General features: G+C 44.8%; 1 protein-coding gene across 1 annotated transcript in view; it reads right to left on the bottom strand.

Annotated features, from left to right (window-relative positions):
- The window catches only part of adcy8 (adenylate cyclase 8 (brain)), a 60406-nt gene that overhangs the window by 33171 nt on the left and 11541 nt on the right, over nt 1–15694 (bottom strand). The window contains exon 2 of the mRNA XM_041054924.1: nt 3980–4129. Within this exon, the coding sequence (XP_040910858.1) occupies nt 3980–4129 (150 nt within the window). The remainder of the gene's footprint in view (nt 1–3979; nt 4130–15694) is intronic.

Raw genomic sequence — 15694 nt, forward strand, 5'->3', positions numbered from 1 at the left:
ATGGCATTTTATTGGCAGATGTTTTTCAGAAGTCTTCCAGGGCTCGAAAACATCTGAGTAACTGTTTTAATAACCATAACTTTATGTATGTGTTATGCAGTTAATAAGAAAACATCAAGATTAAGGGCAAAGAGGATTTCAATGAAGACACAAGTGAAAAAGTATTAAACAGGCAAACAGGAGTGAAAAAAGCTTGTAAAAACAAATTACATAAAGGTCTGTCTGTAAGAAATAAATGAAAAGATGACTCTGACTCTGCCAGCCTAAGCCTCTCGAGCAGGATCCTGCAAAGCCTCCGGGCCCACAGAAATAACACGCATCCGAATGTGTCTTGTGGTTTTTGTACTGACGCAGTGCCACTTGGCAAAAGCAGAGGCAGATTTGGAGTGGGAGAAATGCAGCATCCCTCTGTAGTTTCTGGCCTCTGGGATTTGCACTGGTGCCGAGAAACTGCCTCTTCAGATACCGAATACATTAAAGCCAAGACTCAAGCTTCTCTACCCAGAAATCGTGTAAGGTTATGTCAGCAAAGAACATATTCACGTCCAAAAACCCTGGAACCAGGGACACATCTAACGACTGAAAAGAACCCAAACGAAGGAGTTCACCTCATCCGAAAACCTGTTTGTCTTAAAACAAGTTGCTAAAGTTAATGTTTTAAATAAAACAAGAAGCTGATGAGCATTTCAAACAGAAACATAAATATGATGAACATATCTAAACCAATATATATATTTTTTAATTATTATTATCACTCTAACTTTGCAGTTTCAGAGATCAAAATGTGGTCGTTACATTTTTTTCAGACTCATTTTGTAAAAACAAATGAGATGGATAAAACCAACAGATGATTTAAAATTCTAGTGGAGGTTCCAAATATTTGCTGAACATCTTATCAACAAATCAGGAAAGGACTCTCCTGTCTTTTCTTTATGGGTTATGATCTCGCTCTGTTGTGCTTCTTTTTCATTCTTCTGCTCAAAGTTAATTGTCTTTTGTATGGAAAAAGGAAAATGTATTAATCATTATAAAAATGCGAGAAAAAAATTTGACCTTCCACAATCACCATCACATTGTGACACCATGTAGAAAAGGAGAACGACTGTTCAGGTGCACATTTGTACACTTCATGTGAATATGAACTTCTTCCCTGTTTGAATCACAGCACAGTCTTCCAGTAAAAACTAAACGTCCAACCTCCTGTGGACTCATTCAGGCCGTGTGACGCCGTCTGAAAGCTCTGGAGAGCTTCAAACCTCTTCAAACAGCGAAAAGTGAGAAACTGGCAGAATCTTCTTCTCCATTCACTCTTTACCACTGAAAAATACACACGCCAGCAGGACCAGGTGTGGACTGCTGCAGGTTCGAATCCACAGCTGGGAGGGCTGAACAGGAAAAAACTCAGACAGGTGTTGTGGTTACTGTCGAAGGTGTGTGGCAGCTGGTAATGCCGTGGATGGAGGAGCTGAAGCTGATTGGACAGCCCGTCTTACTGAAGCTCCACTTGATGTGACCATGTGTGACACGTGTCAGGAGAGCAGGTGTTCCTCCCGTTCAGCCCGCGCTGCCTCCCGCGCTCGGCTCTGCTGTGTCGTTCCGGTATCAGTGCTGGAAAGCGGAGCGGTGCATCCCCCAAACTAAGGTCTAGACAGACAAACATTTCAGTGGAGCGTTGCTAATGCTGCGGCTGCTGCGTCGCAACCAAACGCTCCGGGGTTCAGTGGTGGAGATTCCACTGCAAGAAATCGGACTGAAGGTTTGGACCTCTGAGGAGCTCGGTTCTGTCCTCCCATGTCATCTCTCGTCCCCATGGAGACTACGGTCTTTTTAACAGCTTTACATTCACAAGGAAACTGAATCACTCTATTTAACACGTTTAACATCAAGAAGGAATTTTAAAACGATTCAGGTTAAATAACCTAAACAGTTGTCTAAACTCATTTACCACTGCATGTTTACTGACATTTAGATCTTAGTACGTCCCTATCCTTTCACTCTTGTTGGAAACAATAACAATAAAAGTCTCCTGAAGTGTTTAACTGGCTGCATCACATCATCAGTCACTGACACACAGCTGAACAGCAGTGTATAAATGTCTGTGAGTAAGGGTCAGGGGTTGGGGTTAGGGAGAGTGAAGACATATTTTTAAAGTCAAGCTGCATCTCGGTTGAGCATTTTTTGCAGTGTGGCCAGTTAACGGGGGCTGTGGTGTGTGTTTGCTCCACTGGACATGGTCTCTGGTTTGGACAGCATAGAGCCAGCGGACTCTGTGTCAGATTAGCTTTGAAAGTCATTAGCACAGCTTGATTTTAGCCAGGAGCTGAAGTCCTCCAGCGGCTCACTGACAACTTTCATCTTCATTCAGGTCGGGTAAAAGGTTTGGAAGAAAACACTTTGCTCCTTTATCCTGCTTTTAGTGTTGCCTGTGGTGAGTTTTCAGTTTAAAGTCAGCAAAAAAAAAAAAAAAAAAAGCTTCAGCTTTTAGGTCAAATTTAATGTCTAAAGTTGATCCATATCCAGAATCTGAACCGAACTGTCGAACTGTCGGGGTTTATTCAGTAAAGATTGGTTCCTTTGAAGGCTGATTCATCAAGATTCATCATCGATTGGAATGGAACAAAAAAAGTGTTTTGTTTTTCTTGCTTTAAGAAAAATGAATCATCTCAGCTCAACATGGTGAACATCTCTTCAGAAGACTAAAAGACACCACCAACTTTAAAGCTGCCGCAGCTGGTTTTTTTGTTTTGTTTTGTTTTTTTGGCCACTGGGGGGCAGCACAGGCTGCAAATACAACTGACAACATATAATCTTTTTAGCTGATATGACAAGCATGTATCTAACAGCTGCTTATTTACACATCCAGCAGAGAGAGTGGAACATTATTGTGCCATCGAAGCCATGTTTGAGTCCACCTGATGGATCTCAGCCCAGTGTTCCCTCTGTTTTAGCTCTGTCTTTGGTCTCCACCAGCTCCTGAGGGAAATATCTGGCTCTTTAGTTGATAAATGCTCCACAGTGTTCACCAGCTGCTCTCTGACTGTGTCAGGGTGTGGACAGTGGCAGAAAACAGCTGCTGCTCAAAAAAAAAAACTCGACTGTGAACCAAAACAGTAAAGCTGCAAGATGTAAAATTAAAAATAAAAATAAGCTGCAAGACACTAAAATGCTCCAGAGTCGGATCACTATGAGCAACTCATTTCATATTACACACAGTCATCGGATCGATTTTTATTAGAAAAACATCTGAGCCCCTTCTGCTTTCTATTTGCAGTTCCTGCCCAGACCCTGTCCTCAGATCACTGTGACAGAGTACTGAGAAGGTACATACACAGGAGGAGGCTCTCTGTCCTTACAACATGTTGACAGAAATGCTGGGCAACGATTGGTTCACATTAAGGCGATCCACTCAGGGCGGGGGCCCCTCCTCACTCCATTACAGCCATCCCAGAGCTTATCAGAGTCAAACCCTTCCAGGAAACACGACCCCATAAAAGCTTTCTGTGGCTTCTCAGAGCCTCACACTCCACTCCACCGCGTAAACAAAGCTCACTGTGTGTGTGTCACAGTGTGTGTGTGTGTGTCCACAGCACTGGATCGATGCAGCGTCCATGCTATTCTCCTCTCAGCTGGCTCATTAGATGAGCTGCTGACATTCGAGTGTGTCATCTGAAATCTATCAATCACTCTGCTTCCTTGATCAAACCTCACACTGAGCTTCATCCCTGATCAACAGGAAGTAGAAACGTAAACATGGTGTAATCCTCTTTGGGTGGTTGGTGGGGGGGGGGGGGGGGGTGTCCAAATGGACAAAGGTTTTCCAGTTCAAACCAGAACCTCCACCCCAGACTCTTCCTCCTGCATTAACAGTCAGTCTGCAAGTCATCAGCCCATCCATCATGAACCAGTAACCAGTTAACTGACTGGTTAATAAAAAGACTGAGAATGGATCATAAAAAGCGACGTGAGGCTGTGGACTCACCTGTCTCTGGTTTTCTGTCTCGAGTCGCAGCCGAGCCTCGATGCAGCGCCGCGTCTCCAGAAAGGCCTGACGCTGAGCCCGGTCGGACAGGTAGCTGATGAATATCCCAGCAGTGTTCATACACATGAACAGCACGGCCTGAGCCGCTACCTGAAACACACCGAAATCCAGGTTAAAACTGGACTGTTGGAGGTTTTTTTTTGTTTATGAGCGTTGACAATTGAGAGATGACAGGAAAGGAAGAGAGACAGATGGAAAAAGACACGAGACAGAGGTCCCCAGTCGGACCAGAACCCAAACGTTCAGTCCACCTTGATATTGAAGGCAACTTAAAAACCTGATGATTCTCTGGATTTATGATTTTCTTTGATTTCTAAGCGTTTATTTGGACATCAGACCTAATCCATGCAAACTAAAAGTCACACTGACTCTATGTGTTCAGATTAGTGGTTGTTTTATCTTTGTGTTTCACTTGTTCTGTCTTGTGTATTTTCTTTGAATATAAAGAGTTTTGGGACCATGCTGCACTTTGACTCCTCTGCACCCTGAGGACTCGATGTCAGACCTAACTTACGTCTGTGGTAATATAACGTAAGCATTGTGCAGAGTGACATCCATTTTTTTTAGAATGATAGCTGAATACAGAGTCTTCTGTTCAGTGTGTTTACAGATGAGCTGTTTCATTTATCCACAGATGATTTGTTGAACATGTGGCCCGTGGCTCTTCCCACAGTTCCCACACACCCAGTACAAACAGCAGCCTGGTTTGACTGAAAGGACGACTGTCTTCTAAACCCGAGACCCTGTCGTGAATAAGTGTCTCATTCACTTTTGAAGGCATTTGACAATTAACACATGAGCCTCACCAGGACTTTAAAGACTTAATGACTGAGGGGAAGTCGTGCAAACTGACAGACTGTGCTGCAGCTTTTCTGTGGCAGATCAACAAAGTAAATTCACCGATGCTGACAAAAAAAAACACACACACATCCAGAACATGACAGCCCGTGTCCTGCAGTTATGTAGTTTATACACTGGCTGCACCTGAACTGTGTCAAGATAAGATTAAAAATTAACATCAGGGGTGACTTCGATGCCACTGATGAGTCTTCTACCACCTTGACAAGTCAATGAGCCAAGACGTCCACTGAAAAGAGACGAGAGCGTAGAGACGGAAACATCTGAAACCGGATCAGACAGGAAAACAGGAGCAAAAAAACAGGTCACTGATCATTATGAAAGGTGTGAACACCAAAACTGCACCGCTCCTCCATTACACGCTTTAACCTATTACCACACACTGCCCGCAGGACACTGGCACAATGAAAATTATTCATGGGCTGCTAGTCAGAAATAACTGCGGTAAAAATAATCCAGGTGGAAGGTACAGCTAAATATACAGCTGGAAGCTTCGCAGCACGGCGTCTCCCCAAACTTCAAACCTTAACGTTCAAACTCATCACGATGGATTTTATGATCCTTACAGGACCAATCTGACGTAAAAATATAATCCTGCAGGTGTATCAACAATGCATCAAAAAAAAAGGAAAAATGAAACCTGTTGCTTTCATCAGGAGACCTTCATGTGTTTTCACATCAACTCAAAATTTGAAATGAGAGACATGAATAAAAGAGAGCAGCATTTCATATTCTGAAGTGATCTGACAAATTATTTAACTGAGAGAACAAAACAAGTATTGTGAGCCCACAGTTTAGTCATTTACAGTGCCATTTGTAAACTGAGGGCACAAATAACCAATTTGAGAGTTAATTCATCAGACTTTATCGTCCTCAGTAGCTTCCTACTTTACAGGTTGTTCAAATTTCTCAACAAAACACATCAGTGGCTCAGAAAAGCACAGCTGCCCTCCTTCATTCTGTGAACGATGACTTTATAAAGACTGAAGGCTTTCATCAGCCGTGATGCTGCAGAGTGCAGAGCAGCTCGGCCTGCTAAACCATCACGACCCAGAGCTGATGCAACACTGCAACACCACCGAGCTCCTCAGCAGCACGAGGGATTTCACCGCTGCAGCCGCCGCCGCCCGGCTGGCTTCCTCCTGCCTGCTGGAGCTTTACATGACGCAAGTGTTAAAACAGGTTGGCTAAGAGTTCAGCACATGTCACAGAGGAAAACCCTCCACTGCTTCCACCAGCTATTTTTGAGCCCAAATGGTCGGGAGTGAAACAGTGTTTACCTGTGGTGCTCTCATGGGGTGAAGTGTGTGTGTGTGTGTGTGTGTGTGTGTGTGTGTGTGTGTGTGTGTGTGTGTGTGTGTGTGTGTGTGTGTGTGTGTGTGGGGAGTAATTACAGCCACAGACAAGTCTGCACAGGTCCTGAGCATCTGCCACCATCTACAGTATCTGTTGCTTGTCCATCAGTAAGTCATGATTACCTGGCCAGGTGAGGAGGCTTCTGGCTTTTCAAACTCATCTTCTGGCCTGTACAGGCAGGGCTGGATTACCCACCCAGCTCATACCTGCCCCACGGTCCCCCTCACAGGTCCATACAGCCCTGCTCCAAAGCCCTGCTCCCAACAAAACACGAAAAGATCAACTAAAGTGGAAAGAAATGAAGAAAAAAAAAAACCAATATATAAGAACCAGATAGTCAGATAAAAGCCAGAAGTCAAATAATTTACAGGCCAGTCACGATACAGGCTGGGTGAAAAAATAAAAATAACACTGATGGTGGTGGAATAACATGGAGCCTACTGCAGGTAAGATAACTGAAAACACCTGCAGAGGTGGATCAGGAGACAGCAGAGGTAGCCAACTAGAAATACTACACGGGACACGTGGACAGAACTGTCCACATACTTTTGCCCAAAGTGTGTGTGTTACTTAGAGCTGAGGGGAAACTTTGTGGTTAATGTAGTAAAGCCACTGGAGCTTGGTGTGCAGTCGCCGTCTCTTCAGCGTGTCACTGCCGTGAGCAGCAGTTCATTCAGCAGATAATTCCTGCGGCTTCCAAATATTTTATCAAGCCAGTAATTTTGTGTTGGTGTGACACAAACACACTGTGCAGCATCCACCACCCCGGCTGCTACAACACAAAACATTCCACTACTTCTTGTATTAATCATGAATTGCAGATTTATCCAGCATAAGCAACGCTTCTCAGACTCAGACTGAGCTGTTCAGATGACAAACACGCCATCGGTGACTCAGCGCATTTCAGCTGCAAAAGCTTATAAAACAGCCTGTTTTCCAAAAATACTCATATTCCGGAATTTAACATGGTGATATTTTCCCTCCTCAATCCGTTTCCACTGGATTTCTGCTCTAATTAGCCATCTCACCATGAAAATGTGACTTCTGATTGTCTCACAGCGTCAGTGAAAAGGAAAGTCAGAAATGTGTATTTAAACGCTTCTTTTATGGTTCACCTCTGAGTTATAGAAGCCTCATTAGCATGAAGCACACTGTAAATGAAATCATTTTAAAGCCGTGTTACTGCTCCCTGTCTACTGTCTCGGTTTTTCTTTTCTTTTTTTTTTTTTTTTTAGAAAGAGAAAATGCTTTTGCTCTTACGCTTGAGGCAGAATTGTGTCACAGCTGATAAAAACCTCAGACAGTTCAGTGTCCTCTGTCTCTGAGAGGAAAGCTCTGAAGTGCTCTGCCACTGTTTTCCTCTGCAGTAAAATCGCTGCACTAAGAGGAACCCAGAATCACGGCCTTGTGGTTTTATTCCTCCACCAACCAGTCAACCAGTCAACCAGTGAACCAGTCAGTCAACCAGTCAACCAACCAGACTCTTATGATGCATGCAGAGAAGACTCTGAAGGAATTTAATGAAAAGCATTGTTTTGTTGTGTTGCTGTATTAGCGTGTGAGTTCACTGAGATGTATGTGTTCACATGCTCGGCCTATAAAGCTGATTCGGATAGAATCAGAGTTGTTGCCATGACAGCAGACAAGGTCTCAGCATGGACGAAGCTACGAAATCTGAAAACATGGGGGCTTCACACACCGTGAATCGTCACAGGGTCAGGGTGGACTCACAAGACCAGCGTCTCCAGTTCAGTCTCTGACCAAATGTGAAATAAGGTCACAGCCCCCTCGAGAATGGGACGGACAGGTTGGACGGACAGACAACCCGTCAGCCTGACGCCGGCAGCGTTATGTTATCACCGATAAAAACAGAGCGTGAAGAGAAGATCTTCTAATTTCTGCTGCTCTCCACAGAGAAACGCTTTGTGGAGAGCGAGCTGACATTTGATGAGGGGGCTTTCTCCAGCCGCCCGCAGGCCTCTCCACTGCGGGCGGCTGGATCGGTGTTCACGGAGCGTAGAGTCAGGCGGCGAGAGCTTAACAAAATCAGCCACCTTCTCAAAGATCCACTACCTGCCTCAGGTACTGATGCTGGGCAGTACGGTTCCCAGCTGATGTCCCAGTTCCTCCCAAACACGTAATGTAGTCTGTGTTTTTTGTTTTAGCCTTTCCCGCCCAGTGGGCTGGCTGCTCGTGAATCAAGGCAGTTATACAACAGTAAGACAACAGTAGAAAGAAAACTGAATGTGCACTGCTCTGATCTCAAACCCCATCTGGACTCAGTCCTGAGGCAGGAAAACAGGTCAAGTCAGTGCTGCAAACTTTGTGACTGTCATTAAAAAAAAAAAGATCTTCTGTTGCTTCTTTCTCTCTGACTGATGAGTTTATAAATAAACACATCTGAAATCACAGCACAGCCATTTGTCTTTAACTTGTGAGTGTGGTGGTTTTGTCAGGTGACGGTTATAAAATCAGGATTTCAGCAGAGCAGCAGCTTGGAAGTGGCCGCTCGTTAACGCGTCGTCTTAACGAGCTGCAGCTCAGTCTGACAGCAGAACCCGAGGAACATGTGAGAACAGCTTTACGGTGAATCCAGCTCTTTAAATGACTGCATATGTGAGCACAGAGAGGAGGAGAGGCAGACGGATGAAGGGCTGAAGTCAGCTGACACGAGGCAGAATGACGTCATGAAGGTGCTAATTAGCATATTTCATCATCTGGCAGCACTCAGACTTTTCGAGCTCTTGTGCTACTTTCCTTTGAAACACTGGATCAAGTCAAACTCGCTCCGGTTACGCATGTGAACACATTTCAGATTGATGTGGTCAAACACTGCAGACTGAGCCTCCGAGGTTTTCTGTAGTGAGACCGTTTTAATATCTTCTGAAGATGGTGGAGGCGGTCATTAATTCAGCGGAGGCGGCCCGCCTCCGCCCAAACACCGCTGCAGGAAACTCAGCATGTTACCAAGAAGAAAAAAAATAAATCTCCTGGAGTGTATTTCACATTCAAAACTGAGTATGTGTAGGAGTATCAGAGGATTTTTCCTTCAAGCTTCACACACACACACATACAGACACACACACACACACACAGAGACACACAGACACACACAGACACAGACACAGACACACAGTCTTCTCCCCTGAGGCTCTTCCCTGTATTTCACAGAGCCGAGGAGCCTCCCAGTGCATTACGGTGTATTACTGTGTGTTGTTGTGAATCTCTCCCAGGACGCCATCAGCACTGATTAAATTTCTTGGTCACCCCCTGAAGGCCTCTGCTCCTCCCACGGAGACGAAAATTAAAACCCCATAAGCTGCGGCAGCTGCGGCAGCTGTGGCGACGTCCATGTTGTTTTGGAAAAGAGCAGCGCCCGCTCACCATAAAGGGCATCAGTACGGAGAGGAGAGCGCGGCGCGCTCATTAAAGGAAAATGCCAGTGATGTGGATGTTTTTAACAAGGCCTCATTAAGAGCAGTGGGCCAGGAAGAGGCACAGCTTTACAAACAGCTACATGGAAAATAATCAGTCAGGGTTAATAATAGTAATAATTATCATAATGTTTTCAATTGGTTTCAAGGATGAGTAGCAGCATACAGTGTGACATGGAAGGTAAACACACACAGCTGTAGTCAGAAGTCTGTCCTTCAGACTTAATGAGTACAAAAAAAAAAAAACCTACTCGTGACCTTGGGACGCGTCTTAAACTACACATACTAGTGTTTTCTGCTTTAAACTCCCTCATGACGACACAGGTAATAAGAAAACTGACCAAGCTCCAGCCAACAGCCTTCTGTAAGGCTGTGGGATAAGATGGAGAGCTCCAGGAAAAGCTGGTGAGCTCATATGTTACCTAAAGAATAATTTGATCTGGGAAATGACTTCACTCTGTTCTACAGGCTCAAATTAGGGCAAAAAGATCCTGAGCTTGTAAAGTGATGCTCACAAATACTTTGTAAGTTCAAGTGTGTTTGAATCTCTCTAAGCTGGCAGCAGAGTCCGTGTTTTATGTTCTCGGCTTCACTTAAGGTTGGGGAAACAGTGTGGTTCCTCCCTGACACCCCACCTCCAGCGTTGGCACTCAGTGTTAGCGCTGGATGTAAATAATGTCCATCCAAAGCACCGCTCTCCTCAAACAAAATAAATCTGTGCACAAAGGCGAAGTCACTGCCAAGCAAACTTCAAACCTGAACTCTGGTTTTACAACAAAATGATTCAGAGGGAGCGAACAGACAGCCAGATCCACCACGACGTGACCCACGGACGTCCACCCAGCATCGATACTTCAGAGCTATCAGTTACCTTCCTGCACAACGACTGGACCTGTTATATTACATTCATGGAGGACTCTTTACACAATTACATATGTACTCTAGAAGAAGGAGTCACGGCAGCATCTCCACTCTTAAAAGCTGGAGGAGCCACCTCAGTTTAACCTGCTCTTAGTATCTGACGACAGCTGCACGAAAACACGCGAGAGGAGCAGCCGGCTGAGAGCGGCAGAGCTGAACCTCCTCGCTGCCAGAGCTGCTCTCTGCAGAAAACACTCCTCTGCCAAATGAAGGGATTTGTTCTGTGGCTCTGAGGTGCAGGAGAGGACAGCGAATGATTAACTCGGCTTCACATGCTCAGTTATCTGCCGGCGACTCCATGAAGATATTCCACAGTCAACACAGGCCGTCAGAAGATATTACATTTTAAATTTAACACGACACGGACGGCCTCAATTAATAATTCATAACCGAGTGCAGTATCGCTCTGATGTTTGAAGAGACTCTGTAGGAAATACTAAATAAAGCCCTGTTGATTCTTTCAGTGGACAAACCTATTTTCCACCAGTCGTGCTCGGTATCTCTGTTTTCTTTAGATTGAACACTGAAATGAAATAAACCTTATCTAACTACGATAAAGCTGTTTTATAACCTGGACATGAAGAATGAGTCAGATCACATGATCTAACTCCTGCCAATACAAGTCTTCCACAGCACTGGTTCCAGTAATTACCACTGTTAAACATGTACCCGGCCCATCTGCACGCCGACCGTCAGGGCCAATGACAGCCTCCTCACTGGCCAAACAGAGGCTGATCGACTCCCATGCATGTGTGTGACATTATCATTTCATTTCATTTCACTTCTCATGAACGTTTTCTCAGTAAATTCTAATCTGAATTGTGAAACGTTTCCTGATTTGCATGAAGAAATAAATTTAATTGTTGAAACCGATTCAACTCCACGACCATATCTGAGGCTGGCGTATACAGAACTACCAAACATGGGTCCCTGTAATACTCAACCAACATTTTGTCACAGTAAGTGACAATAAACACTGTCGGCTTTCATGCTGCACTCCAGTTCCCCCAGTGACGTGAAGTCTGTTCCCACTGCAGCGTCTCGTGTCCCAGTTCAGACTTTTTCGACACAGATCCGATGTTTTCTGTGTGGACAGGTTGTATTCAGACTTTTTTCCATTTCCTTTCCAGACCACATGGATCTGCGCTCCAAATTAGAATCCCATGACATGTGCCCTATATGCAGCTTGTTACCATGACAATATCGGATGCCATTCAGCGGAGACAACTGTCACAGTTTTAGAGCTGTGATAGCTTGTCTCAGCCGTTGTTAACAGTGGAAGGGAACACACGTAACAGCTCGGCTGCTGTTTGGGAAGATAAACCAAGATGTGCAGCACAACCAGCTGTTCCAGTTCTTCTGGCACAATCAGCAGCAGCCTGAGAGCAAAAGGAAGACGTTTCACTTCCCAAATACTTGATGAATAATAAAATTCTCCAATAATAAAAAAAAAAAACAAGATATATACATCAGCTCAAGATTAAACACAAAGCACTTCACAGCTTTCCCATCACCATCTCAGCACCATAGACAAGGATTTGGAGCCTTTTTCCAGTTAAATCCTGCACATTAGCTGGTCTGCATGTGAAAGTCGCCGAAATCTCAGACTGTTTTTATTCAAAGGTCTGATGTTAAACTCTCCGACGGTTGTTTGTTGGAGCTTGTCCTCCTTCGTCCTCCTCCTACTTACAAATGAGAGGACGCAGCTTGTTCAGGCTGTTCAGCTCTTAAATTAATGTCTTTCTTCAGCCATGAAAAAGGTTTATCCGTAACAACATGTCTGTCACTCACTCCTAACACATTACAGTTAGTAGTGAGTTACATACATACACTTTAACTGACATCAACACAACGTTGAATCGAAAATGCCAAACAGTTATCAGACACGTGACTTATCACTTTCCTTTTAAAGTGGACGTTTGTTTTTGTAGAGCAGTAACACACTAAAAGCACCATTCAGACTCCTGAAAACATTAATCTTAGAATTAGCAGTATATGCCGCGGCAGAGTCTGGGACGAGTTCACAGGAATCAAAAAGTGCGCATCCCACCCAGCATCAGCCTCGCCACGACAGATGCTGCCACCATCTGTCACCAGCAGAAACTTTAGCGTTGGCTCCGTCTTCTCCGGAGGAACAGAGCTCTGTGTTCAGTGCTGAGTAAAACACCGCAATCCAGATCTGACCCAGCGGATCACAGAATGGAAAAGACAGCACAGCGATGTCTGTGAGTGTGTAATGATTAATTGTTCGCAGGAAGAGGCCCATAACACAGTGTATGGATTATTGAGTACGAAGACATTCCAGAGACAACAGGCTGATTTGACAGTCATATCACATTCCGTCTCCTGTGTCGGTCTGATAACAGCTTTTGTTGGCACCTCCAGCATCACAGCCTGTTTCCTCGGGCTGAACGTGTAAATTGGACTAAGGACTGCGATGACGACTGAACGTCTGCAGCTCATTTCAAACACACAGTGATGAAAACTGAGATGTTCTCCAATATGTTCTGAATGTGTTACCAGAGCGGCCCAATGACAAAGCGCTGGATTAGCTCTGCACATCATCTGGGTCGCTGTGTGCGCTGCACATGATGTATTTTTAATGTGTGCTGTTTGAACGCACTGTTTAATAAGACTGAGGCGGCTGAGGCTCATAAATCAGCAGGAAGAGGCTTCCACACGCTGAAAACACGCGTGTCAATTTAACAACATCCATGTGTCAAAACATGGATGTCAAACCAAACAGTACAGCTACGATAAGAATCAGGGACAGTTTTATGTGTCTTTGTACCTTTAGTAAACTATGAAGAAATTATTCTTCTGTTTGTGCGAGTTTAAGGTGAAAGAGTCACATGTGTGTGGCTCTGAACAAAACACACAGAGGTGAATTAAGAAGAAGACCTCCCTCAGTGCGGTGCTTCATTACCAGCGACCTCTGACCTCTGACAAACCTTCTCTACGTCCAACAGAGGATCCAACATTTGTGGCCGTCCCCCTGTTGTGGCCTTTGGCGATGCTTCTCCTGAGCATGTGATCCTGACATTTGCCCACAGCTCAGCCTGCAGCTCGGCGGCATGCTCGTCTCTTTAATGTCACTTTATGGAAGTAACATCCTGTTTTCTTCCTCTGAGCGAGAAGCAGGAGGAGAAGCAGAAAGCAGCCATTGTGGTGAGCTCCATCAGCTCTCTGTGTGGCTGTAAACAAGTCTGATGGATTGCTGCCTGAACGCACACAGCGACTGAGCGTTGACGCATACATCTGACTGATATGAACTGTACGTTCTACAGCGTCGGCTGTGTTTTCTTCCGTTCCCCCTCTCTGCATCACGGTTTATCTACATTTTTCTCAGACTGATGCTGATATCGCTCATCGAATCCTCCCACGACCCCGTCGGCGCAAATCGGCATTGAACAGCATGTACAGGCCTGAAGTCAAGCCTTCTGTGTGGGAAAACACAAGTATGAACCAGCTCTGTGTCAACAGCTGCTGCAGTGGATCTAAAATGCTTTGCACAAACAGAATCAGGAGACGCTGGGATTTCAAACACTGGATAATTTGTCAGAGCACAACTGAAGAATCGCTCCCAGGGTGAAAGCATGCCACGGGTGAGACTCTCTGTCACGATCTTCATAACTGAGAAACATACAGGACTGTTGTATTAGCTTCAGTCAGGTGTACCTAATAAACTGGCAACTGAGAGTGTAGTGTCTCTAAATTCATCTGACTTGTAAGTAACAGCTGATCTATGATAAGAATTAGCAGAGGAACAACTGAGCAATTAGCACCAAACCACTCAGAACTTCCCTTCATGAGCTAAGACATGTTTTGAGGCGTGGGCTGGTTCTCCGAGGGTCGTTCCCTGAGCTGACGGGGCGACAGATCCCCGAGGGCACGTAGCAGCTTCAGCACAACAGCCTGCAGGAGACTATCTGTGATAGTGTAGCCGCTGAAGACCAGTCGTCCCAGGAGACACCCAGCACACGCACCAGACAACAAGCAGCTACAAGCCTGGAGGATGCACAGCCCAGTTTGGTCTGAGACAGCACGGAGACACAAAGACAGACAATTAAACACCCGAAAAATCAAGGTGCTTCATGACACCGAGGCAAAAATCCAACTTTAACACCACAGAAGTTAACTGCTCCTTGCTACCACTAGTTTTTCCTAATAAAAGACGACTGACATCAACAGACTGAAGAAGGAATAATAAGAGAAAATGAAGTGGAAGTGGACTCTGGTAGTCAGGGTAACACTGCTTCAGCTCAGTCCTGCCACAATATTCCTGATGACAATACAGACATGAAGAAAAAAAATATTTAGATGTCCAGAATAAACACAGCTCGCCTGAAAGTTCATTTTTTTAGGCAACAATATTTAAATCCAAAATCCCACTCCAAAAATCACAGTCTAAAAATGTCCATTAGTCTCTCAGTCTCTGTGGTTATGAAACCTTTGGCTGAGACGATGCCACTGTTTCTACTGACGCTAACACTTTCTAAAAGCTAATGGTTTTCCCGCTGCCAGACTCTTATCAGACATGACAGATAGTCGTTGTTGTGTAATACCAGGGTGTCAACCTGCACACAGCCCAGAGGCAATTCACGGTGAGCCTGGCAATTTCATTGGCAAGTGTCAAACTGCTCTGTTTGGATTCAGTGTCCCTCTGCAAGCAGCTCTGACTTTCACAACAAAGACAAAGTGAGATTTTAACGAACGCAGCCACGAGAGCGACGTTACTGCAAAGAGGATCTTTATGAAACCATTTCTTCTCTTATTTTAACCACTGCTGCACCGATTGTGCTTTACATTCGTGTTCTGCTCCACAAACTTTAGCTGTTCACAGATGATTAGCACAGAATCCGTCTGTAAACTCACAGGTTCCACATGAAGAACAGATAAACACAGGATTGTATCACATATCAGTTTAGGAAAATGAAAGCTCAGACACTGTTGAGTTTCCTGTGGAACGCGAACAGCAGCAGCAGCAGCAGAGCTTTATGAGCTGCTGGAGGAGACAGAGCTTCAGGGTCAGACTAAAGGCCAACTGCCTGTAAAAAAATCATTTTTGATAGAGAAATCAATACGA

Source organism: Toxotes jaculatrix, chromosome 14 (genome assembly GCF_017976425.1).
Source record: "Toxotes jaculatrix isolate fToxJac2 chromosome 14, fToxJac2.pri, whole genome shotgun sequence".
NCBI classification, from domain to species: domain Eukaryota; kingdom Metazoa; phylum Chordata; class Actinopteri; family Toxotidae; genus Toxotes; species Toxotes jaculatrix.